General features: G+C 38.4%; 1 protein-coding gene and 1 long non-coding RNA gene across 3 annotated transcripts in view; one reads left to right on the top strand and one right to left on the bottom strand.

The window, feature by feature from the left end:
• Window positions 1–25,080, top strand: part of LOC122517462 (3-phosphoinositide-dependent protein kinase 1) — a 197,401-nt gene that overhangs the window by 36,368 nt on the left and 135,953 nt on the right. The window contains exon 2 of one of the 2 annotated variants that reach the window (XM_043635862.1): window positions 24,184–24,322. The exons of the other annotated variant lie outside the window; for it this stretch is intronic. Within the exon in view, the coding sequence (XP_043491797.1) occupies window positions 24,254–24,322 (69 nt within the window). The 5' untranslated portion in view covers window positions 24,184–24,253. The remainder of the gene's footprint in view (window positions 1–24,183; window positions 24,323–25,080) is intronic. 2 annotated transcript variants of the gene reach the window in all.
• Window positions 24,151–24,716, bottom strand: LOC122517511. The gene is made up of 2 exons (XR_006303878.1): window positions 24,536–24,716; window positions 24,151–24,458 (listed from the first exon to the last, which is right to left on the bottom strand). It is a non-coding gene; the product is annotated as an uncharacterized LOC122517511 (long non-coding RNA).

Below are 25,080 nucleotides of genomic sequence, written 5' to 3'. Positions count from 1 at the left end.
TCTTTCTGACTGGTTACATGAGTTTTTTATTTTTCGAAATAAAAATAGAAAAAGAAAGGGAAACGAGCGAACTGGGCGAGCAAACGATAAATCGAAGGTTTTCGCGGGCAGCTTGAAAATTCCACGATATTTATGACGGTTATACGTTTGGCTTAACGCCCCTTGAAAACTTCGAGAGTTTCTCTACGCGTATGATCTTGCCTCGAATTTGCGTTTACATTATTAGGCTTGTTTTCATAAATCGTTTCACCATTTATGGGAAAACTTAGAACGCGTTCGTTAAGTGTGTTAACGTTTCTGTATCTATCTTTCTAAACTCGAGAGACAAGGTCTTTGAATGGACTCCTGCGCATCGCGTCGTACGTGCCCGTTAATGACTTTCAGCCACTTTCGGAGTTCTACCCATTACACTTTCAAATTTCGAAGCCAAGTTAAGGACCTTGGGAAAGTCACTTTTAACGTCTTCTTACGTCTCATCCGATTTTCTCGTGGGGATGTTACAAGACAACCGACCGGCTGACGTTTCTCGAATTATTCGATTCATTCGCAGCTCGTTAAAATCTTGTTTCGGTGTGGTCCCAACGAATATGCGATTATTAGCGATAAGAAAAAGAAAATGAAAAAGTAAAAAAAAAAAAATTAAGAAAGAAAAAGATTCACATCGGAGACGTGCCTGTGGGAAAAGAAAATACTTGTAGAGAAGGAGAGTCTACACCTCCCCTCCATCGCGACCCTTCCATTTAGGTCCAGGGATGTAGACACCTTGTGGAGTCTGCAGGGGCTTCGAAAGGTTGGAGGGAGAGTTAGCGAACGGTAGACATGGAGGGAGGGAGAGAGGGAGAGAGATAGAGAAGGAGATGAAAAACCGTCTGCGCGCGAGGGTTCCAGGGCGTTCACCCAAAGGGTGGGTCCAGCTCCAGACACAACACTCTCATCCCCTTTTTTATGGGCTAGCATACTACCCCTCTCTTCTTTCGTCTCCTCTCCGTCTACTAATCTGCTCTCTCTCTCTCTCTCTCTCTCTCTCTCTCTCTCTCTCTTCATCCCTTTTACAAAAGGTGAACAAGAGCTTGTATTGCGCCGTACGTTATTGCATTTAGTTGCGTGGCACACGTTTAACTCCGTACGAATTAAAGTCCGAGTCCATGAGCCCTCAAAAAGCTTGACCACTTATCATCACGAAATTTATTTTCACTTAAACAACTCTTACCTATATGAATTATTTTTCACATGCCGACATACCAATCTCTTTCATTCGGAATATAATAATACTCGTCAAAAGAAACGAATCACGTTGTGGTGCTCGATAACCCTCCGGCAATGGTTTCATGGAACCATTCGAGTTCGCGAAATCGTTTGCTTTCGAAAAATGCAACAAAGTGTCTACATGTGTACAGGCGTACATGGGAAAGAGAGAGAGATAGATATATATGAGGAGGGATGGAGGAGGGGAGAGAGAGAGAGAGAGAGAGAGAAGAGCTCTGTAATTAAACACCGGCAAATTCAACGTGGCGGCCCATTAAAATATCCCCTAACGAATGCGGGGACCATCCCTACAGTCACCCTCTTTCGCTCGACAATGACTCACTGCTACCCCCCTCCTCCTCCTCTTCTTCCTCCCCCTAACTCCCCCATCCTGTGACTCTTACCAAACCGCCATCACGATACATCGTACTTTGATCTATCGAGAGTCATTTGCACTTAGCCATAACACTTTTGATATTTTGTTTAACGTCCTTTGAGATATTATTTCTCTTCTTCTGTATATATATCAAGGAATAATATAATATTCTTTTAAAAAATTATTTCCAATCGATTTCAATTTCAAAGTCGCGTCTGAAGAATCCGTTCGATACACTTTAAAGTAGCTAAGTGACTCTGTTAACTCGTTTCTCCCTCTTTATCCACTTCTTTGTGTAAAAGCACTTGAAATGCGAGCATAGAATGTTCTCTCTTTCTTTCCCTTTCGGTTGCATATACTCACATACATATATATGTATGTATGTATGTATGTATATATATGTATATGTATTTTTCCATTTCATCCTCTTGACTCTCCCCCTTTTTTTCTTCAGAAAGACTGGAGAATACTGAATTCGTCTTGGTTGATTTTCGCATAGGTAGTTGGTATTTACAAGTTAACGATTATTTGATTGTGGATCAAAGTTCCCCAAAGTAAGGTCTTAACGATTACACGAAGCTCTTACAAATAAATGTCTGAGAAGTGGTACGGGGGAGGATTATTAATAGAAGGAAATTATAAAACACAATTTCCCAAGAGTCCAAGCACGGCCATTATTCAGACGCGCCAGTTGTAACGAGGAAATGCATAATGTAAACGCTCGCGTAACGTTATACATGATATATGTAGATATACATATATATCACAAAAATTTACATAACAGCTTTTTGAGGATTATCGAAAAAGAATAGAGAAGCGTGTTTAATTATAAGATTTTATGTGATCGTTAAACGACACTCTAGTTTCAATTAATAATCGCATAATGATAAAATCACGTGTAAAAGAGTTCTTAATCTTATCGTAGACCGGTAGAAGAAGATTCTTCTCGGTGATCTCGGCGGGTCGTTTTTCGCGAGTGCGCTTTTTCCGCTCGACGTTTCCGGCAGCCCTTTTCTCGAGCGGCTTTCCCTCGGTGATTTACGCGCGCGCCACGGACGAAGGGCCCAAGCTTCCTAATTACGGGATGAGAAAGAATTACCACGTTGGTGGGTTTGTACGCATCTCCCGAGAGGTATGAGTTAGCCACTACCACTATTCACCATCACTACCACGTATTCGTACGTGCAAAAATTTAACAGAAAAATAATGTATATTAATAACTTGACGAAAGAGAAAGAGAGCATTCGGGTTAAATGCGATGGAAATGAACGCGTCGCATTCCTTCGGGACGAGAAGGCCACATCCTACAAACCCTCATCGCATTTACTTTTTATACATAGATAAAAATATTCCAACGCGTCATACTCTATTCTTTTTCACAATTTATATGGAACAAGATTAATTTGAAAAATATACATAAATGTTATTAGCTCGTTAATTGATTAAATTAATATTAATAAAAATAAATAAAGATATGAAAAAAGAGACTTATTATCAGATTGAGCGAATTACAGAGAGGAAGACGAAACTGCGAGGTGGTCGATGAAAATGATCCAGAGAGGTGAAATCGCGAGGGGTTTAGCATGTTAAATTCGGTTGGTTCGTTGCCACGAGGGTCCCTTCGGAGCAAGGTTCTCGCATATCGGCTGGTGGGTTAAGTTGCTTTCCACATGGTTCTCGGTTCGACGACCGACCGACAAACCGACCGTTATCCAAAGCCTGGACTCCTAACGGAGCGGCCACCCCAATAGGGATGATTTTCCTCGAAACAACCCTCGAAACATCCCTATCACCCCACCGTAGTCTCGATCAGACAGCTTATTACGGCCCTGGCATTGCTACCGTGCCGTTCTACATTTCTCCAACGAAATTCCGCGAATCGGTGGAGACACGATGAGCCTTCGGTATATCTCGCCTCACCCCTTTCAGATAAATTGACCAAGAGGGAGAGAGAGAAGAGAGAGAGAGAGAGAGAGAGAAAGAGAGAAAGCAACTCCACCTTCGTCCGGTGATCTCGAAGCGTGCACTGATCGGATCGCATTGTCGCGACGTGCAATATCCTGGCGTGCATATAGTTCCAAGAATGCGCTTGCACGATAAGAGAGAGGGAAGAGGTGGCAATAGCAGAGGGAATATCTCACTGTAGAAGAGCAATTTTCATCCCTTCCCTCGTGACATTTTCTCGAAAATAATTCACTCAGGTCAGAATTCCTCTTTTTTTTCTTTAATTCAAATTCTAACCAACTTCGAGATAATTCTTGCGTTCATTTTTTTATTCGTCATAAATACAACTTATAGACTATATTTGTAATTAATTTATATATGGTATAAATTTTTGAGAAAATTTTACTGCCTTCTATAAATATCAACTTTTAACACCCAGTACTCGGCGTACTTCATTTTTCTGGCAGCGAATGGGTCAAAGGGACGATTTGATTTTATTTAACGATCATTGAGAACTAATCGAGTCCGAAATATATATTATTTTTAATTTCTCAATAATTTTTTTGGGAAAATAAAATTAGAAGAAAAGAGAATATAGAATAATCGAGATGGGATGCGAAGATGCAAGTTAAGTTATTAATTTTACATTTCACGCATGGTCAATGTTGCGCAGCGGATAATAGTCTTATCGAGATGCGCGTTCGTAGAAATCCTTTTTGGAAGGAAATTTTCAGTAAAGTAACGGGCTATTAATGAGAGTCTATATACATACACGCTCGACTAAGTAATACGGCTTAACTACGTAAACCTTCCCTTGTTCTCTTCTTCTTCTTCCTTTTTTTTTCTTCTTCTCTTAGGATTAACTATGGTGGTCGTAACAAAAGGAAAATTCGTGAAAGACAATTCGCATTTGATTTTACCTTTCACTTGCGAATAATTTGAATTTTATCTATTAATATATAAATATTATATAACATTCGGTGAAAAAATTTAATTATTTTCAGTCTTTTTTATATAAAAAAAATTTGTTTTTTTACGAATCTAAACCAAAGGTGGAAACTAATAAATCCAATTAAAATGTAATACAATTGTAACCACATTAGCAAATAAAGATAGAAACTATTAATCCGTCACGCTTTATTGAATCTCACATTTTAGCACCACAGAAAATATGCCCGATGAACGGTGGGCGCTGAACGTGTTGAAGAATATCAACGCCAAACACATGATTAATTAATTCTAGTAAATTAGTAGAATAATAGAAAAATAATCTAAAATCTACTAATTCACGGATGTTACAAACAGATGGGTTAATCGTCGTCGAGTAAGATCGATTAAAGCTGCTTTTCTCGACGACGATGACGACGATGACGACGACGACGACGACGACGACGACGACGACGACGATGACGACGACGACGACGACGACGATGACGACGATGACGACGACGACATCTACGACGGTATTACCGTTTAGTGAATCGTTGGTAATGTTACCGGTGGCACAGAGTTCAGAGTGATTAAATCCGTCAAATCGGGATCAAGCTTGTCTCCTTACCGCAAACAGCCAGGAGAATAATCAGCATTGGAATAATCTTTGCTCGAAAGCATTAGCGTCATTAGAAACGCAGACGTAGCAGAGCTTTCAACGTATTATAATATATTAGTCTCTCTCCTCTCTCACTCTCTCTCTCTCTTTCTCTCTAAAAGTACGAGTAGGAGGAGGAGGAGGAATATGAGTAAGAGGAAAGGAATAAGGGATGGAGACACGATAAATCGATCCCCGATAATATTATACGTATATTTCCATGTTTGTCATCGACGATAACACGAGGAAATTTGATCCGACGAGTTCAGCGAAAAGCACATATTTTTCCTCATCTTCGCGGCTTATATTGTCGAAGACTTATCAATTCGAGGATCGATATTACCTTATACGTATATCTACCTTGATATTATGTAATACTTTCATTTATTCCGTCCTTACCTTTTGCGGACTCTAAAAACTCGTTCCTTTCGTCAATTTTTTAATATCACGGCGCGCGCCGTCTATTGGCGATTCATGTAAATCAATATAGCTAAAACGTTAACGCGAACTAACCAAAGTCTTCGAACTTTGGAGATAGCTTTTCTTATGCAAATCAATCTCGAAACTAAAAGCCAAAGGGTCTAACGGGTAAAGCATGAGATCGATTATCTCGAAAATGAGAAGGGGACACTCGCGTCTCCAGTATTTTATGCTAATTTTATTTTATATCGATTAAAATTGTGTGTTTATCGCTTGTTTTGTTGGCACTTTGTTTATTTAAAAAATATAATAACAGCGTTAACCATAAATTAATAATACTTTTTAAAACCGGTATACTTACTCGTATGTAGAAATTGTGATTTAATAATTTTTCACGCTTCTAATCCTGGCCTCGGGCAAATCGGTTTAGGCGGTTGTTACATGATCCTGTGTTCTCGATGCTTCCGTCCTTTGGCTTCCTCTCGCGTGATCGTTACCGTTATGATGCAACACAGACACCCACACAACACTCATCCATCGTATTAAACTAGCTTTCGCATTCTTTTCCGATTGCTTTCTCGAGGGTTTTTCTGTAATCCTCGTCTCACAATCAGCGTAGAGACTCCCCTTCTTCTTTTTCTTATTCTTATTCTTCTTTATTTTCTTTTATTCTATGCACACATACACATATATATATATAATACGTATACATACTTACATATTCTCGTATATTTTAATATTCTTCGGATGATACGATTCGGATTTGGCCCAATCTCCTTTGTAACGTTCTCGCAAAATCTCTCTCGACTATACGCACGTATTACAATATACACAAGTATTTTCGATATACAAATATCGATAGGCTATTATTCAGTCTCTAGGATGAAGATCAATGCTTTTGCAGATAAAAAAAGTCGAGATGCAAGATGCGTACGAAGGATGCAAGAAAGTATGGAACAGAGTAGAGTATGAGGCCAGACAGGCAAACGGACGAAATAAGGGACGACGAACGGATTTAGGCTAGGGACGAAGGGACGCACTGGCCAAAGCGCAGAACAGGCATATAAGGATTCGAGAAAAGAGACGGTTCCAAGAACAATCTTCTTCTTTCTTCTTTAATTTTTTTCCCACCAATAGAAATGCAAGACAGTTTTAATTTCTGTTGAAGTTTATAAGTCTAATATATTTCATGTTTTAGAATCTTCTCGAAATTTCCAAGAACTCACACGCACGCGATTTATTTCTTCCTAGTAGAAAAAAGTTGATTGATTACGATCAAACTTTTATCCCTCCTCGTATGTGGCCTATGATAGTAAATTGGATTAAATACTTTTCATCTTTTCACCTCTTTCTCTTTTTTTTTTCTCTCTCACTCTTATCTAAGCTACTTAAGTCAAGTAGAGAGACTCTCTTTTTTTATCTCATGTGCGTATGCTTTTACTCCGACAAATCCGATTTCCTTCGTTAATATAGTTCTTATAATATCATCTCTCTCGGACATGTTAATTTGCCTACTTTTATAGGCTATCATCCTGTCTACGCTGCACTTAACTTGTCGAATATTCTTATATTAGCATGCAAGTACTCACATCAGTCAAATACCTTACTGTACAAAAAAATGAACAATATTTTCTCTTCCTATTTTATTTGCGACATATTTATAATAAATAAATAAATAATAAAATGACAAATTCATCAGCCCCGTCAGAGTCAAATTTTTCACGACGAAGATATTTTTATTTCGTTAGTTTTCTTTTAATTTCTTTTTTTTCTTTTTTATAAAAATTATATAAAGAAATATGAAACATTTCTTTTTATGATAATCGAGATTTACTTTTTGGTTAAAAAAATGTAATAAACATTTGCGTATTCGAGTATTTGAAATTAATAAATGTGACAGAAGCCTTGACAAGAATAATAAGAGATTAAGTGTATACTTTTAATTGAAAAAGATTTAATAGATTTGAAAAAAGAAAATTTTTAATTGTTTAATTAAAATTGATCGAATTAAAAATATATTACTTCTAACATTAGATTAAATGTCAGAAGTCCAGCAGAGTTAACACTGGACCCGTGGCGCAGACCTATAAATATCCTTAATTTTAGTCGGTGAGAAGTGTATTCTCGGAATTGGTCGGCGTGGTCGAGGCCTTCCGAGGACAAAGAATCTCGTTGGTAATGCGTTGGTAGTAGGTTCGTAGTGCGTTCGTGTCAGCCAGGCCAGGGCTTTGATGTGAGAAGGAAGAAGGTATAGTCTGCCTGCCTGCTTGCCTGCCTGCCTACTTGCCTGCTTGCTTGCTTGTTTGCTTCTACGAGACGACAAAGAACAAACGCGTTTCATTGTGGCTTAGATTTCAAAACCAAAATCGCCGAACAAAATTGATGTCAGACAAACAGGATTTTAACACTAGAATTATCGATAATTCACATATAACTGTTTCTATCAGAACAGTAAAAATAATATATTGCTTATTTATTACATATAATATTCGTGTATCTATGAAAGGTGGATCGAAGAGGGGAGTTGAAAACGATCGTACCTAATCGAAAGACAAATTAATAGATTTAACTTTTTATATAAACGTCATTAAAATTTGCGAAAGTGTAAAAAATTTGTGGTTTATCTATTTAATGTCTTAAATTAAAATAATATATTAGAGGGGCCAATGAAAACAAGTTTTGTTTTTTTTTAACATTTTGATAAAGGTCGCAAGAGAAATATTGAAAAATACAAACTATTAAATCAACTTTCATAAGATCAAATTGGTTGGTTGGACAATTTTAACGTTAAAAATGAAAGAAATAGTTTATTCCAACTATTATAAAGAATGCAAGTAATAATATATCATAGTAATTAGACATTGAGGTCATCGATGCGATAAAAATTCGTTCAAATAGGAGTTAACGATAAACTTACGCTTATCAGTACGTGTCTGTATATTTTTGTTATTCCTTAAAATAATTGATTATGTAAATAAATTTCGATATCTTCTATAATTTCAACTGTACGTTTAATAATAATAAATAAATAAATTATTAAATATAATAAATTAACGAAGTGAAGGTAAAGAAAGAGGAGGTCGCAAGAAATGTGCAAAAAAATGGCGTAAGAATAGCGTAAAAACAATGCAAGCAAGAACAGATGCTCTTAGACACGGTCGCAGAACAGGTGAGAGAGAAAAAAAAGAGGAGCATTGCCGTGACAAGGGAGAGGAGGGGATAAAGAGAGAAAACGACAATGGTGGACGGAAAAAGTATGAGCCTAAGAATAGAGCCTACGAACGTACACTACCTAACTAGACTATCTATTTCTAGCAGTAAACAGCGACCGTTCCTTCGGCATTGCGAAATGACGAAGGACGCTGCTCGGCTCTGAACAGACGGCGAAGGTCTTAAGGCCGAGACTCGATTAAACTTTTCTTCCGAGATTTCTCGCGAGAATTTCGAAATCGAAAAATTGAAAAAATATAGGTAACGTTTATTACTAGATTTTATGGACATTTTTCTATTGTTATTTCTGTATTTGGACACGCGTCACATTGATGGATAAAGGAAAATACGTACGTCGTAGAAAATTTGAAAATTGGAAAGCTCAAGATGATATGATTTTACGTAATATTTTTATATTTTTGTACAAAAAAATACTTCTTATCAAGCTTTTTTCATAATTTCTAAAGATAATTATATTCAAATATCATTAAATTGAAATTTAAAAAAACTTTTCCTATACCACGGAGTTTATACAAAATTATGCATAGTTTATCTTAATTTTTTATTTTGATATTTTAGATATGCTAAAATATAAAAAATAAAGTAATTAAATGAATATACAACTAAAAATTAAATATAAAATAAAATTTAAAAAACTTATAATTAAATAAAAATTTCAAATAATTCCCAAAGTTTTGTCCAATTCTCGTTGGACAAATCGTCACGATTCTTTCTTTTACTATTAATATCTATTTTCTTATTTGTTTTTGAAAAATTAAAAATACAGTAAAAAAAGGCGTCGATATGCTGTTTCAGTGTGTTAACACCATACATAAAAACGTATCATTGAATCAATAAAAGTAAGCAGAAATTACTGGAAAATAATAGTCATGATTTTAATCATTTTAAATATAAAGTCTAAATCCGTCAGACTGACGGGTCCTGAAACCTAATGTTAACGAAATAAATCTTCTATGCATATTTTTTTTCCATTGCGTATTCCTTTTTTGGTATATCATCGAGTATCCTAAATTTATCGCTGACGATATTTATCGTTCGCGTTCGAATCTTTTTAATTTGCATTTTTCGTAGAAAGAAAGAACAAGAGAGAAAGAGTCTTTGTAAAGGTACAATGATAACTCGAGTCTCTCGTAAACTCTGATATACAAACATATATATATTTAGATATTTTAAACGTCAGCAAAGTCTCGCGTTCCGAAAACTCTGCTCCTTTTCTCGAAGCTTAAAAGCCTTGATAAGATTTAAAAGTTTGAGAGAAGCCTCTCGCGAAAGTCTCGAAAATCTCCGAGTCTTCTTGGAAACTTTGGCAACATAGTCGTCGAGCATACTCGTCCGGAGAGAGCATGCTTTTCTCTCTCGACCGTTACCGAGAAACATCTTTATATTTTTCGAAGATGCGAAAGAAAAGGTCTTCGATTATATCGATGGCATCTTTTAGTTCAAGTAGATATATAACGAGAAAATATCGAAAGATTTTCAAATATAGTCAAACCTTGGATCGCGAGTAACTAGATTTACGTGAGTCTACTCATAAGACGAGGAACAAAATTGTGATTTGACGAACAAATGATGTTTTGCAATACGAGCAATACAAATACGTTTGATAGACGATTTAAGCGTATTCGTAGTAAATAATATGCGAGCGAGAATTAACTTGTTTAATTTTTATTTAATATTTTGTATCACATTTATATGAATAAATAATATTCCATTTTCCATTATATATTTCTTATAACAAAATTCGTTAATATATACGATTGTTTTTGTAAATTACAAGCAAACTTCTGGAACGAATTATGCTCGTAAACTGCGGTTGTTTCACTGTACCAATCTCTGATCGAAAAAGATCGGACATTATATTAAAAGAATATCTTTAGCCAATTTGAAAATCTTTTTCTTTGGAAGGTTGAACTTGTAGAAGAACAGAGCACAGACGATCGACGATCACACGTCAAAGGCAGGCTTCGTTTAATTTTTTGTTTTTTTTTTTTTTCTTTTTTTTCTTTCCATCGAAGGAAGATACAAAGAGCATGGGAGAGAAAGGAGTTGCGAGTCATCGTAGTAGCAGCGTTAAGTGAACCGGCCAAGTCTCGATTAGCCTTTGCCATCAACGGCGTGCGCATCATATTGGTAGAAAAAGAAAGAAAAGATTGTAAAGAGAAAGAAAGAATGGAAGAAAGAAAGAGACGATTATGATGGCGGCGCCGTCGCCGACGACACTCAGATGCCAGTGTTCTTTCTCTCTTTCGCTCGCGTTCGTTGGTTCGATCGTTCGCTCGCTTACTCCTCGACACCCATTTCGTTGAACCCTCAGGACAGACGCAAGGCCAGACACAGACAGACGGACAGACAGACAGACAGACAGACAGACAGAGATTCGCGAGATCCATTATGGTCGCTCGAGTACCCGCGCGCCCCAAATCCTAATAAAACCCCCATTGCCCGTGGAAGACACAACGGAGCCCCTTTTATACGCCGAAAATCTTTCCCATGGGCGATCGAGAATGCCAGAGCTATGGCGCACATAGTCGTCTCTATGGAGGGCTCTGAGAACGTTAAGAAAGGGTAACTCATTCGTATTCGTATTACTCGTACTGGTATTCAGTGCCGTCGCTAGATCCATTCGTTACCCCTTTTATAAGAAATTTTTTTACACCTTTTTTTATTTCTTTCCTTTGCTCCTATTTTTATTTTTATTTTTTATTTTTCTATTTGTTTTTTTCTTTTCTTTTCTGTTTTTTTTTTTTTTTTTTAAGTTATACTTCTTTTTGTTCTTATTTTTATGTTATTTTCTATTATCAACAAAGATATCAGAGTTTTTTTTCAGAGAAAATAATTGTTATGGATAAATGTAGTAGATGATAATCTTAATGAAAACGTAGACGCATGATTTGCGTAGTAAGTACTTTGGCCTCGAAGTATAGATCGACCGACAAACTTTGTTCGATTCGTATAATAGGAGGTAAACAGAGGGCAGACCGCGTGCACGATTTAATGGTAATCGAGACTCGAGCTACGACAAAGAGGTGGTCACCTCGATTCTCTTCGATCGGCCCTTCCCGCTGGCTCCGATATTCAGAGAAAGCGCGTGTAAGTGCGTTTCTCTTGTATGTCTCGTATGCGTATTGGTGGCCCGTCTGGCCTCTGACCCTGAGCTTTCTCGCGTACAAGGCGCGCAGGTCGTTAAAATGGCACCAGACTTCCTTTGACCGGGGTGCAGTGTCGTTGGCCCGTCGATGACAGAAGGTCGCAGGTGACGAGAACCGTGAAACCAAAACCGGTTGTTGTTCATTCTCTGTTGTCGAGAACGAACGTACGAACGAACGAACGAACTAAAGAACGGATGGACGGACACGACCGGACAGACGAATCTCGTATCCCTTTCGTGCATCATCCTCTAAGACTTCCTTCCTACTCGAACGATTCTGACTCGTAGACGCGTTCAAGGACATCTTCTTGGAAAACTTTTCACGATTCTCGGATTGCTTTTCACAAGCAAAGCGGACTACGAGATATCTTGCGAGATGCCAAGGGCTTTTCATTTATTTTAATCGAATCCACGTTCTCGTAGATCTCACCGTCTCTCCCTACTTCTTTTTCTTTCTTACGAACGTAGGATCTTTTATTACGCTTAAGCCGCAACGAATCTACTTTAACCCTCTAGATTTTATGGTAAAACGAGATTGATCATTTACGTTTCACCTTTTGCTCCTGTTCTTACAAAGGGCTTCTGTCTTTTCTCGTCTCTTCGATCTATGTAACTTTTCTTTCCATTTATTTCGATTTAACCTCCTTCTATTCCACTTGGAAAGATCAAGGACGTTGATCGTTTCAATCGTTCTGAGAGACAGAGAAAGAGAGAGAATCAAATAGCATTAGATCACTCTCATAAGAAACTTTTCTCCTTTGAGAGAGCACGATTAAATTAGTTAAATTATTAGCGATCAAGACTACTAGACGCGTACAATTAACGTCTGGGTGACCCCAAAAGTCCTGCTCGCTACTTTTAATATTCTCACCGAAAAGATTGGGCACTCACGATGAAGGTTGAGTAAGTCTAACGGCAAAGATTCGCCGAAAAGATGCATGGACCTTTAGTCGACCTTCGGCGGTTAGCCTTACAGACCGTTTTCGGAATCGAATCGATTCTAAGAAAGGATAGGTAGAGGTACACCTCGTTAATATGTGCCGAGGGTGAACCGTTCGAGTCGAAGGTCGCGGTAAAGATCCAAAGCGATGATCCTGACCGTCCCTAGTTATATTCTCAAGGTTCTTTTTTACCTTTCTCTCTCTCTCTATTTCTTGCACAATTTCGATGATGATATATATATATATATACCTTGATGTATACTTATATATAGCAATTGGGCAGGTCTCTTGTGTGAAATAAAAATATAATAGGGGAGGGGAGCTCAAATATCGGGTCGACGAGCAGCTATGTTCGGCACGCTTCGTAAACGTTTCATGTTGCTCGTAGAAAGTGTCCTCGAACTGTGCGACGATCGTAAAATCGTAAAATAGACTACGACGTAGTAGTCGTCGTCGTCATCGCGTGTTGTTGTGTAGTAGTCGCACACGTGTGAATGACCGACGTGTGACCGGCGCTCGTTGGACGAGTCCAGACGAAAGGGTCGGGATTGCGGTAGGTCTGGAACGGTGGAACGTAATGCAACACTGCGTGGCCGCACATCGGTGGCCGCAGCACGTCGGTGGCCGCACTTCGGTGGCCGCACTTCGGTGGCCGCATACAACGCCTCGTACCATGCCGAAGGCACTACGATCGCGAGGCCAAACAAAGCACGATCTATCTGCCTTCTTATTGGTCGTACGTCGACCATTTTAATAGCTCTCTCTCTTTCTTCCCCCCCCTCCTTTTCGAGTTATTTATACTTTCAATTGAATTTACGTGTAAAATGACGACGACGACAATTCGTTGACCGACATCTATTCTCTACGTAAAGCAAGTAAAAGCTTTTTTCAGGAGTTTTTTGCCAGACGAAAATTATTGTTGAACCCGGGGGACCGTAACACACGCCCTTCTGTCGTTTCGAAGTCATATGCGAATATTACGGAAATATTCGGTGAAAATATAGATAGACGGTTTCAATCCTTAGGAAGATATCGGATTCTATTCGATAAAAAAAGAAGAAAAAATTAAGAAGAAAAATGTTATCGTTCCAAGGTAACAAGTATTCTTCTATGCGTAAAGTGCATCATCCTACGTAGCTTTCTCGAGCATGCGTCTGACAATAGAAATGGACGATGGAATAGAAAGAAGGTATGAAAGAAAAGGAACAAATAAAAATGATAAAAGAGCGACAAGATACAACGTAGTACGTTGTAGTCCGCTAACTCGTGCGCTTATATTGCGGATTGACCGTTATTCTCTCTTAGGCTGCATACCATACGAGTTTAGTCCTACGGATGCAAAAGGCCTCGAGATAGAAAGAGAAAGAAGAAGCTTCATCTCGTCTGAGAGACTCGGAGAATTGGAGGGCGCGAACCGACATGGTCTGTGTCCTCTTCGTCTCGTCTCTCGTTTACTCGTAGTTCTCTTCTTTTCAAACGTCGTGAAAGCGTGGGACGGACTCGTAGTGACCGTAGTAATACTACTACTACTACTACATTATTCTACTACTACGTTACTACTACTACTACTACTACATTATTCTACTACTACGTTAATATTACTACTACTACTACATTACTCTACTACTACGCTACTATTACTACTACTACTACATTACTCTACTACTACGCTACTATTACTACTACTACTACTACTACTACTTTTACTGCTTCTACTGTTACTACTACTACTACTACTACTACTACTACTACTACTACTACTACCACTACTACTACTACTACCACTACTACTACTACCACTACTACTACTACTACCACTACTACTACTACCACTACTACTATTACCACTACTACTACTACTACTACTACTACTACTACTACTACGTTTGCTGGAATCACAAGAGAAAGAAAGAAAGAGAGTTTCTTTGTTCGATGGGAATGGATACCATGAGAACCACGTGTTTGGTTTCCCGCCAAGCTACGCGGCTACAGAAAGAGAAGGAGAAAGAGAAAGAAAGAGAGGGCAATGAGATGTCGGAGAAGCGGGAGGTTTGTGGTTGAGACGAGCCACTTGAAAGAAAGAGAGGGAAAGAGAAAGAGACCCAGCTTTTTGAGGTGGGGATGGGTCGGGTTCTATCGGGCCCCAAGTTCTCCCCTTTTTCCTTTCCTTTTGGATGCGGTAAGACTTATTTTTCGCTTCCCTTGTTCCGCGTTTACATCAGGGTCGCTTACGACAGAGAAATATTACGCAGAACTTAAAAGATCTATACCGCTAATAATTTATAAGCCATTTTTAAGAAAAATTGGATAAAAGGGATTTCAGTGACAGATGGTATGAAACAAACGTGAACAGCAGTCGTTGTTTATTTCCACACATACGTGGCTTTTTTTTCGTAAATCTAATCTTTAAGGGTAGGACAGAAAATAGATTCGATTGGATAAACCTAGAATTGAGAAATGGAAATGTTGTAAAGGAAAATAAGAAAGAAAAAAAGCTTCCTTGAGTTTGCGATCCTTTGAGACCCTTCCGTCTCCCGCTTTGAGCGATTTCTCTTGCTCGTAGGATGAAGAGAAGGAGGAAGAACCAGAGTGGTGGGAGAGAAGAAGGCGTGGAAGGATAGACGGTCGGGTCTACTACCACTACTAATACGAAAGAATCTTATAAAAGAAAGAGAAGGAACGAGTCTTCTCCTTCGATTGCGACGGCAACTAAGCGACATCGAGTTCAAATACCTCCGAGAGGCCACGTCTCTTCTGGAATTCTACGCATAAACCTTGGTATCGTTTAGGATAGACCGAATAAATATTGAAACTTTGGATAACAATGTTTAAATATCTTTTTATCCTTAAAAAAAATAAACTATATATATATATATATATATGTATATTGATTATTCCCTTAACATCTGCTGCGTAGAAAGTTTCACATCAGTAAAATTTGATAAGTAAAAACGTCACGTTAGGTTTGACAGCTTTAGTAGTTATCCATTATCATACCCGCATAAACTTTATTTAAGTAGGATTCTTATATTTTCTCGATCCTTGTCTCTTCGATTTTATATACGAAGATAGGTTTCAACATGTGGGTCATTATTAGTTTATTATTAATTCATATCTTATTTTTATATACACGTGCATGTGCATAGTTCGGATAAATGAAATTTTTGGTAGAAATATTGTTGTTAATCGATTCCTTGCTACGTAATCGAGTCTTTATCGTTAGATCAATTCGTCCATTGCGTCTATTTAAATGTAGATAGAGATCTAGAAATTACGTACTAGACGTAGATACGTTGGACGTTTCATCGACAAGAGAGTGTACGATACGCCATTACGATACGTCGTGGTCGTTACGATACGTCGTTACGATACGTCCCGATGTCCTGCAGGTCCGTTCAGTCGGATTAACTCGAAAGTGAAGTACATCGATCGAACGGTTCAAAGGCTTTGTTTGCTCTTGCTTGCTTGCTCGTTCGGAGGCCTAGGCTAGGAAAAAACATGTCTAGACGTTTAGGTTCGCGCGGTTTGTGTTTTAGCTGGGTTCTCTTTCTCTTCATGGAACTCGCCGAACCGTTCGGTTACGTGCCAAATACACTCTGCGGGTGCCAATTTACTTCCTCTTGGCTTTATCGGAGCCCTCTTTGGGAAAGCACCTTCCTTCTGGCCATCTACGTCCATGTATATACCATGCGGATACCATATATTAGCGTGATTTCGATTCTCTCAACAAATAAAAACTTGATCGTCTCGTTTCTAAACTAGTTAAAGGGGGAGAATTCTGGTCTAGAGGGTCTAAAAAATCGAATTTCTTTGTTTGCATTTTTTTCAAGTATTTACCTTGTAGAATAACCGTGTTTGCAAAAGATGTTATCTAATTCGCATTAGTTTGCAAGATATAGTGCGGCATTTCAAATTGATTATATTTCGGATCAGCGAACGTAGTTCAGAGTTGAAAGGTCGGTTCTGTAAAACATAAAATCTAGAATTCAAACCTTCAACTCCTTATGATGTACGTACCGAGCTCATAATAATTTAAAAGAAAAATCAAAAGAATAATAAGTCTTTCTATAAAATCGAACAAAAGTAGAGCGATCCCTTGTAAGAGTTTACTTGCGCCAACTCATTTTCGCACTAGAGTTGAAGAAAGAAAGCGAAAGGCCGTCGTCCTTCGCGTCCCGCCAAGAAGGTGCCTTTCATCGGTCGTTGCCGCTGCCAGCTCGTAGACACGGGAGTTTTCCCGCCAAGCTGCGCGCGCACCTTGCGTGCCGTTCCCAGCTCTTTCTCCAATCACCGCCATTCCAAACTTCCCCTCTCGCTCTCTCTCTCTCTCTCTCTATCTATCTATCTCTCTCTCCCCCTTATTCTCTTTTCTTCCTTCCCCTTCATCGTCACTTTCTTCGTCCCTTCGATGGTTTACCCTTTTGCCCGTTTAATGGGGCTAACAAACCTTCCACCACACGCAAGCCCACCAACTTTACATATAATACTACTTAGTTTTGGGCTTTCTGCATTTTTTATCGTAACACTTCGAACCGTCTTTAAAACGACAACAAATTCATGACTCTATTATTTTATATTAATATTGAAGTATACGTGTAAAGTAAAGGGTCTAGTCTACTTTTGAAGGTCCAAATATCACAATATTATTTGTTAACTAAATCGTGTGATCAAAATTTGGAAAAAATCGAATGTTGAGGGGGTAGGGAGGACTGCAATCTCGATAGGTCAATATTTTATTTACAAAGTTAAGTTCTTTCAAATTAACAATATTTATAAACAATTTGATTGAAATAGCCCGCGTTCAAAAATGTGGTAAAAGGCGCCTGTCTCATAATTATTGATACTTCTAGAATATTCCCCTGAATAGATTTGTCGAAAATTCTAAATAGAATTTACAAGTCATTTGATTTTGAATGTTTCGTAGGCAGGTATAGGAATGTAGCACACGCTGCCCGATAAATCATTTAAACCCTAACGGTTTACTTCTTAACAGCACAATAACCAAGAAGATCATGCATCACAATACTTAAATCCCCGTTTTTCAAATGTCTATTTAACTAATCTTATACCTGTTATGTCAAATTTTTGTAAGCTGTACAATAGAAAGAAATAGTGGCCCGAAGCAAGTTGAGTAGAGTAACTTCAACTGAATAATATCTTTGTTCGTACATTAAATATTATTTTGTTAAATCCATAAAAAAGATTAAATACGATTCAATTATTTATTCTTCGGTAAAAAAAAAGCTATGAAATTCGCATAAGTAGACTAACTCCTTAATCTGGAGGTATACTTTTAATACGCAGAAGATTCTTCGAGGGAGTTGGAACCCCCAAACAGGAAGTTTGAATTTCTTCTCGAGGCTCGCATCCTAACAGGTTCATTATGCATGCACGGACGAACTGGATCGTGTTTCGAGCGTGTGCCTCTCTCTCTCTCTCTCTGTCTCTCTCTGTGAGAAAGCCCTTTGCGAAAAAGTGCGTGCGAACGTGGCACCGGCGAGAAGAGAGAACAAAACGGCCCGATTCCTTGGAAGACGAGTGCAAGAAAAAAGAAAAAGACGTCAGACAAGGCGATGGTCGGACAAGGAAGAGGAAGAGTACGGCCCTCTTCTTGTTGGTGTGTAAGAGAACGAGAAGAAAAAGACAGAGGATGGTCCTCTCTAATGCAGCAAAGCTGCTGCTGCTGCTGTTGCTGTTGCTGCTCTCTTGAAAGGACCCGTTCCATTTAACCATGAAATAAGATCTTAGTTTCGGTGACTATCGCACGCCTCCAATTCGTAGGTTTATCAAGCGATCGTGTTGTATACTACTCTAGTTCTACGCTTATTTTCCGTCACTAAGCTTACGATAAATGTTTATCTATTTCGAACCGCAAGAAGTGTTTCCTTTAACACTAAATCTATCAACGGTTCATGTGAAACTGTTTATACCATAACAGGTCAAGTATTCTATCTTGAATTAAAGTTATTTTTACTTAGAAATAAATATGGATAATAGTTAATTTAATATTGATTTAAATAATAAATAGAATTATTTTTATTTAAATAGCAATAATATAATAATATTTGTAGTTATATAATAGTAATTAAAAATTAAAATCAACGGTCTAGTCACGTTGAAAAATTAGTTTTCGTCAAAACTGAAGTCAAGCAATGTTAGTTGATGCATGAATGAGTGACTCGTAAGAAAAAAAATACACCGTATACTGTTGACTCCAAAGAGGCGGTAAAAGATGTGACCTCTTTGGAAATGTGAGATATGAATGAGAAGGTTTTCGTAGAAAAGTGACTCGAACACGTAAAAGGGAGACTAATGATAGACAATTAAAAATGAAAAATCTATGACTTGAGTGGTACTTTTAGTATTAAAAAAATATACCTTATAAAATATGGAACTTGAGAAATTAGTATATTGCTTATTTATATAATATACCTTATAAAATATGGAACTTGAGAAATTAGTATATCGCTTATGCTCGGTCAAAAGTCACTAACTAAAATTTATGCTAATCTAAGTTATTGCACGTCAAAGAAATTTTTAATGGGGAAAAATCAAATTTGAGAAAACAATGGATTTTGTTAATACTTTCATAAACTACTATTGATACTTTTTGTGAAGTAGTGGTTAGTACATTGAAAATAATAACTTTCTTACGAAAAAAATATAAAAATATTGTTAGGGATTTTTGGCTAATCATAAATGATATTTTGAATGTCAAATCAACGAGCATATCTATTACCATTAAGTACTTTAGACGTTGATCATTAGTCAACATTGAAGAACTCCTTACGAATTTAATGGACAACAACGTTACGATGGACAATATCGAGAACATTTTCCGCTTCGTTTGCTTTACGTACATTTTACGTAGCAATACGGATATGTTAGAGAAATACAAGGGTCGTAATTATTAATCTCGAAGGGGTATATTCTAGCCGATCGTGTGCGAACGTTCAACCGTGTCCACGCCAACTTTACGAGAGATTTATGAAGCGTGGAAGCGTATTCCTCTGTGTAAAATTTAACGACACACACACACACACATATGCGCGCGCGTATACCCACCCATCAGGTTGGCTTCCGTTTTTCTACAACTAGAACGAACGTTCGGATCGAAAAATCGATCTCAGGGAATATTCTCGTATCCGTCAAGTTTTTCTTTTCTTCTACTTCTTCTTCTAATCGTCAGGTAGAAACAATCTGATCGATCTGAAGCGTCAGAGGTGTGCTAGGAAAAGAAAAAAATAGTGCAACGGACACAAAATAGAAACGTGGGAGGATAAAAAGAGGACGCACGAGACCAACGACACGGACGTTAAGCCAATAACGGCTATCGTGCTAACGATTGCGAAGAACGGAACAAAAAAGAGGAATCGGATTGTGCAAAGAGGAAGAAGAGAACAAGAAAAAAGCAAAGACAGAGAGAGAGAGAGAGACTGGAGCATTGGACGTTTTACAGTTTATGCAATTTTATTTTGGAATTGATGTTATTCAAATTTCATCGATCGTTCTCTGGAGCTTTTATTTGATTATTCTATTTTCTTGACATTTAGGATAATTTTCTTAGCTTTTTTCCTATTACCACAAAGAACAGTAGTGTAAGTGAGAATAAATATTAACGATAATATTTTTACACTCTTTCCCTCTCTCTCTTTCTTTCTTTATTTCTCAAGGGAGAAGTAACGTTCGACGAAGGATACGATTCTCAATTAAGAAAACCAATGGCGAATCGGGGGAGGAGGAGTATAAAAGAGATAGCAATTGGACGATATTTCGTGAAAGAGGTCGATTTCGAAATACGACGTTCGGTGAAAATTCAACGAGATGCCGCCTCGACCAGATCTTTTCCAGCTAGAAAAGCGTTTAGGGGAGCTTCGCTCGCGCGCGCCTCTGTGTGTATGTATAAGAGAGAGTGAATGTGAGGGGGATAGAAAGAGAGGACTTCTAACGTCGGTCTGTCAAGCTCCAGTTCGTCGGTAGAGGGTTGCTATAGGTGGCGGGGATTGGCGGAGTAGTCGGTGGGGTGACTGGCTGGAAAAGCCGCGGGCTCTGCTGGCGTGTGCACGACGGATACGTGCCTGGACTCCATTACGGAGCACTGGAACCGCTCTTTTCTTCCGATAAAAATGGAAAAAACTATCGGTCCACCCCAACTCCTCTTCTTCCTCGTCGTAACTACTCGACCATCGGTAAACTGCTTCGAGCGTCGACCAGAGAGCACAACCCAACCCCCAACCACGTTTCTCTTCTTCTTCTTCTTCTTTTTCTTTTCCTTTTTCTTTTTCTTCTTTCTCTCTCTCTCTTTTTCTCTCTCTCTCTCTTCTTCTTTCTTCTTTTTCTTATTCTTTTTCTTTTGACCACTATGTAGCGCGTAGCTCTCGACTCTGCCCCCTGACTTTTCTCTTTGTGTAAAACGCCAACGACCAAAATATAAAGAACTTTCTCGTTATAATTTAGCAAAAACAATCCTGGCGTTAAATAAAAACTTATCAATAGGTTAAAACAACTTTTTTCCCCTTTGTTTTAGTATAATTCTTATATTTATTAATTAATATAATCCAATGCGAGAGGTCCTGAACACGAAGGATTGAAAATAGAAGTTTCTTTTAATAATAATATTAAATCGAAACAATATCTATGTTTAATAAAAATCATTTCGATTGTTCATCGATTTTCCGCTCTTTTACATTTTCACATTTATAGGTTAAAATCTATTTTTAATGGATTTTATATACTTCGTATAGGTAATAGATAGGTAAGATGAGGTGAACCGAAGCGAACGTAATTAAAGTCACAATATCTGGGTCGACGCGAGCCGCTTCCGAAATACACTTCTCGCGATATTCTCGAAATACGATCTCTAAATTCGAATGCGAAAAAATCAATGAAAAAGAGAGGGAGAGAAAGAGAGAGAGAGAGAGAGGAGCGGGGAGATAGAGAAAAAGGAAATTGAGTAGAACGAAAGTAAATGCCCTTTTGGAAAATTGTATTTCATGGTAGAAGCCGATCACCTATTGGAAGCTTTTTATGCGCTTTTAAGTATATTCATAGCTTATGCGTACATGCTCGATTTGATGTAAGGCAACGTTAGGGGAGTAAAAGATGCGGGAATATCAAGGACGTAAGTTATGGAAAATTTGAGATCAGTAGTAGATAGGTACAAACCGTATGCAGAAACGCAAAATTCGTTTGGAATTTCTTTCAGTTGATCGAACCGCGACAGTTGGCGAAACATCGCTTTTCTCATGGCGAATCGATCAAATTTCACTATCGTCCGATAATACGAAGACTACGACAACTACGACGAGAACGAACCGACTGAGAGAAGGGTTACTTGTAAACTGGTTGACTCGTTCAACGGATCAATAAATTGACTTGTTTAATAACCGATTCGTAGGTTCGATAGAGTCTACGTTAACTGAGAGAAACGTTAAGCGTTCTATTTCGAATCATTGATTGGTATGCTGGGACACGTTCGACCGACTGTCCTTTCCAACGAAATATCACGATTGACATTTGGGTCGTCATGCTGCTGCTGCTGCACCGCACTGCACCGCATCCGTACCGTATCGCACCGTAGCAGCAGGAATAAAGTACGGAAACGTATATATCGGGGCAAAAATAACTTGCTCTTAAGAGGTCGGAGTACGCCTATTTCCAAGCGATTCTAAATTTGGACGAATCCGATTAGGTTGGGCTACTTTTGTGTTGCCTCTTTCTTTTGTCCTGCTTTTCTCCTGATCATTCTCGATGTATCTTTCTCTCTTATGTTCCTCTCGAAATCGTTATTCCTAGAAAAATATATTTATCGATCTTATATCGACGATATTGGACATTTGCCCTTCTCCTGTCTCTTTCTTTCTTTCTTTCCTTGAAATAGAAAATAATGGGGTGAAGAGGTACAAACTTTTTGGTATTTTCACTATCTTTTTCATTTTATTTTTTTTTCTCGACAAGAATACCTTTAGACTTTAATATTTTTTCTCAAAATAAAGGTCTATGAGGTAGGTCTACGTGGTACTCTTTTAGACTTCCTGTTTCTAAAAGCGTCCCGTCATAGTCGCGTCGGTCAGGAAGCCGTCGAAGCCGGAGAAATCGAGCTCCCTTTTGTGTTTCTCGAAAGGGTCGACAGGATGGTGACTTTCGAATGGCCGATTTTTATCGGCTTTATTTTTTTATTTTTATTTTTTTTTTCTTATTCTTTCTTTTCTTTTTTTTTTTTTTTTTTTTTTCTTTTTTAACAAACTCCTCGATCTTGCGAATTCAAGAAGGCCAAAACTTTTCGAAATAGCAAAAGGCTCTCGCTAGAGTATTCTTCCGGCAAGTTTCACATTTTCCTCGCGGTTAATACCAACCGAGCTGCGGACTTAAACTCTTTTAACAAAGTCCCCGAGGAATTCTCGGTTGAATCTCTTCGATGCATTTTAACATTGAAATTAATTATTTCGAAAGCAGGAGATAAGATTTAGAGAAAAGAGGACAGGAGAGGGGAGGAGGGTGGTCGGAGAGGACAGATTCTTGGAAAAAGATAAGTATGGCGCTACTAACTCGACGCCTTTCACGGCGATTTTCACGGTGAATACGATTACCTGAGGAGAATCTAAGCTTTTCTCTCGAGATGATATTTTCAATCTCAGGAAAGACTTTTCGCGTAAGCGGGGATTAGCCTTTGTCGTAGATTTTCTGTGAAATATGAAATAAAAGAATGAACGAACGAGTGCGAGAGAGAGAGAGAGAGAGAGAGAGAGAGAGAAAGAGAAAGAGAAAGAGGATAAGAGAAAAAGAAAGAAAAAGAAAAACGGATAATACTTTGAACTTTCCGTTCGTTCTCACCACAGACAACAACAATTCGATGATCGATCGGCGATCATTGATAAGGAGCGTATAAATTGCAGTTCGATCGATACCTCTAATTAACAGCGTGCATCGTACACGTTCCAATTAAATGCCACGTATTGACCACATTTACCACGGCCAGTAAGCAAAGTGAGATCGATGTTCGACCAAGGTATTCCCTTTAAACTCGACCCGATCTAGTGATTATTTTTCATTCCAATCTTCGTTTCTTCGGCCCATTCAACATCGTCTCCGCCTCTTCTCGTTATTTTGCCCTACCTTCTTCCTCTTTCTTCTTTCCTTTCTTACTACTACGACAGCTACGTTCATTTTTAAATATTGTTTTTTACTTTTAATATTATTATTATTATTATTATTATTATTATTATTATTATTATTATTATTATTATTATTATTATTATTGGTTTTGTTTTTGTTAATTTTTTTGTTTCAGTTGTTACAGAACGAAATCGATCGATCCGGTAGTTTTAGAAGAGGAAGGGCTCGACCCTCCTCCTTTTCCCATGGTGAGCTTCGCCGAGCGGGATAAGAACAGTGCGTGTGCTCTTCACGCGTGCATCCTTTACGCGGAGGTATTTTTTGTACGGTTGAGTAAGAATAATATCTTTCTTCCTCCGGAAAATTGGCGGGCAATGGGCAAGGTCGATGACATTTGTACGAGCTCACGTACGTGTCACGCTGGAAAAGCGTGAGCTTGTTCGCTTTAACCTGTCAGCGGGATGCATTATTCGTGAGAAAGTATCTAATCGTTCACAGAAAGCAGGACGCGTGTTACGTTGCCTTACCTTGCCTTGCCTTGAGTTGCATTGCGTTGCATTGAGTTGCGTTGGGCTGCATTGCGTGGGAGAAAAGATTTTTAACAGTTCCGTGTGAATGTTACGAAGTATAGTATACGTTAAGGAAATTTTCGGCTCTACGTGCGAAAATTACATTTACTTACAACTCGTACGTGGTCGATCGATGAACCCCGACGATGAACCCCGACGATGAACCCCACGACGATGTTATCGGACAAGCCGCGTAACACCGCGTCCACGGGCAAAACAAGCTATGAATTTGCAAGCCTCGCACTCCACCTTGGGATTCTCCAATTATGTACGTCGCGCGATTCTATCCTTTTGCTTCATTGTTTTTTCAAACGTGACTCCTCGCTGGAAGTTCATTAACACTTAAATCGCCGGCATGCCTGAAAGACCGAACGATGGACTCAATGACGGAATAGTAGAGGAGACGGAGAAGGAGGACGAGGAGGAGGAGTAGGAGGGGCTAAAAAAGGAACGAAGAGGAACGGCCTGTCCGAAACGATAATTCCATTACTACCGAATCGTCC

The sequence above is a fragment of the Polistes fuscatus genome, unplaced genomic scaffold (assembly GCF_010416935.1).
Source record: "Polistes fuscatus isolate 324 unplaced genomic scaffold, CU_Pfus_HIC Scaffold1, whole genome shotgun sequence".
Lineage (NCBI taxonomy): Eukaryota > Metazoa > Arthropoda > Insecta > Hymenoptera > Vespidae > Polistes > Polistes fuscatus.
This window is presented reverse-complemented; position numbering and strand designations above follow the sequence as displayed.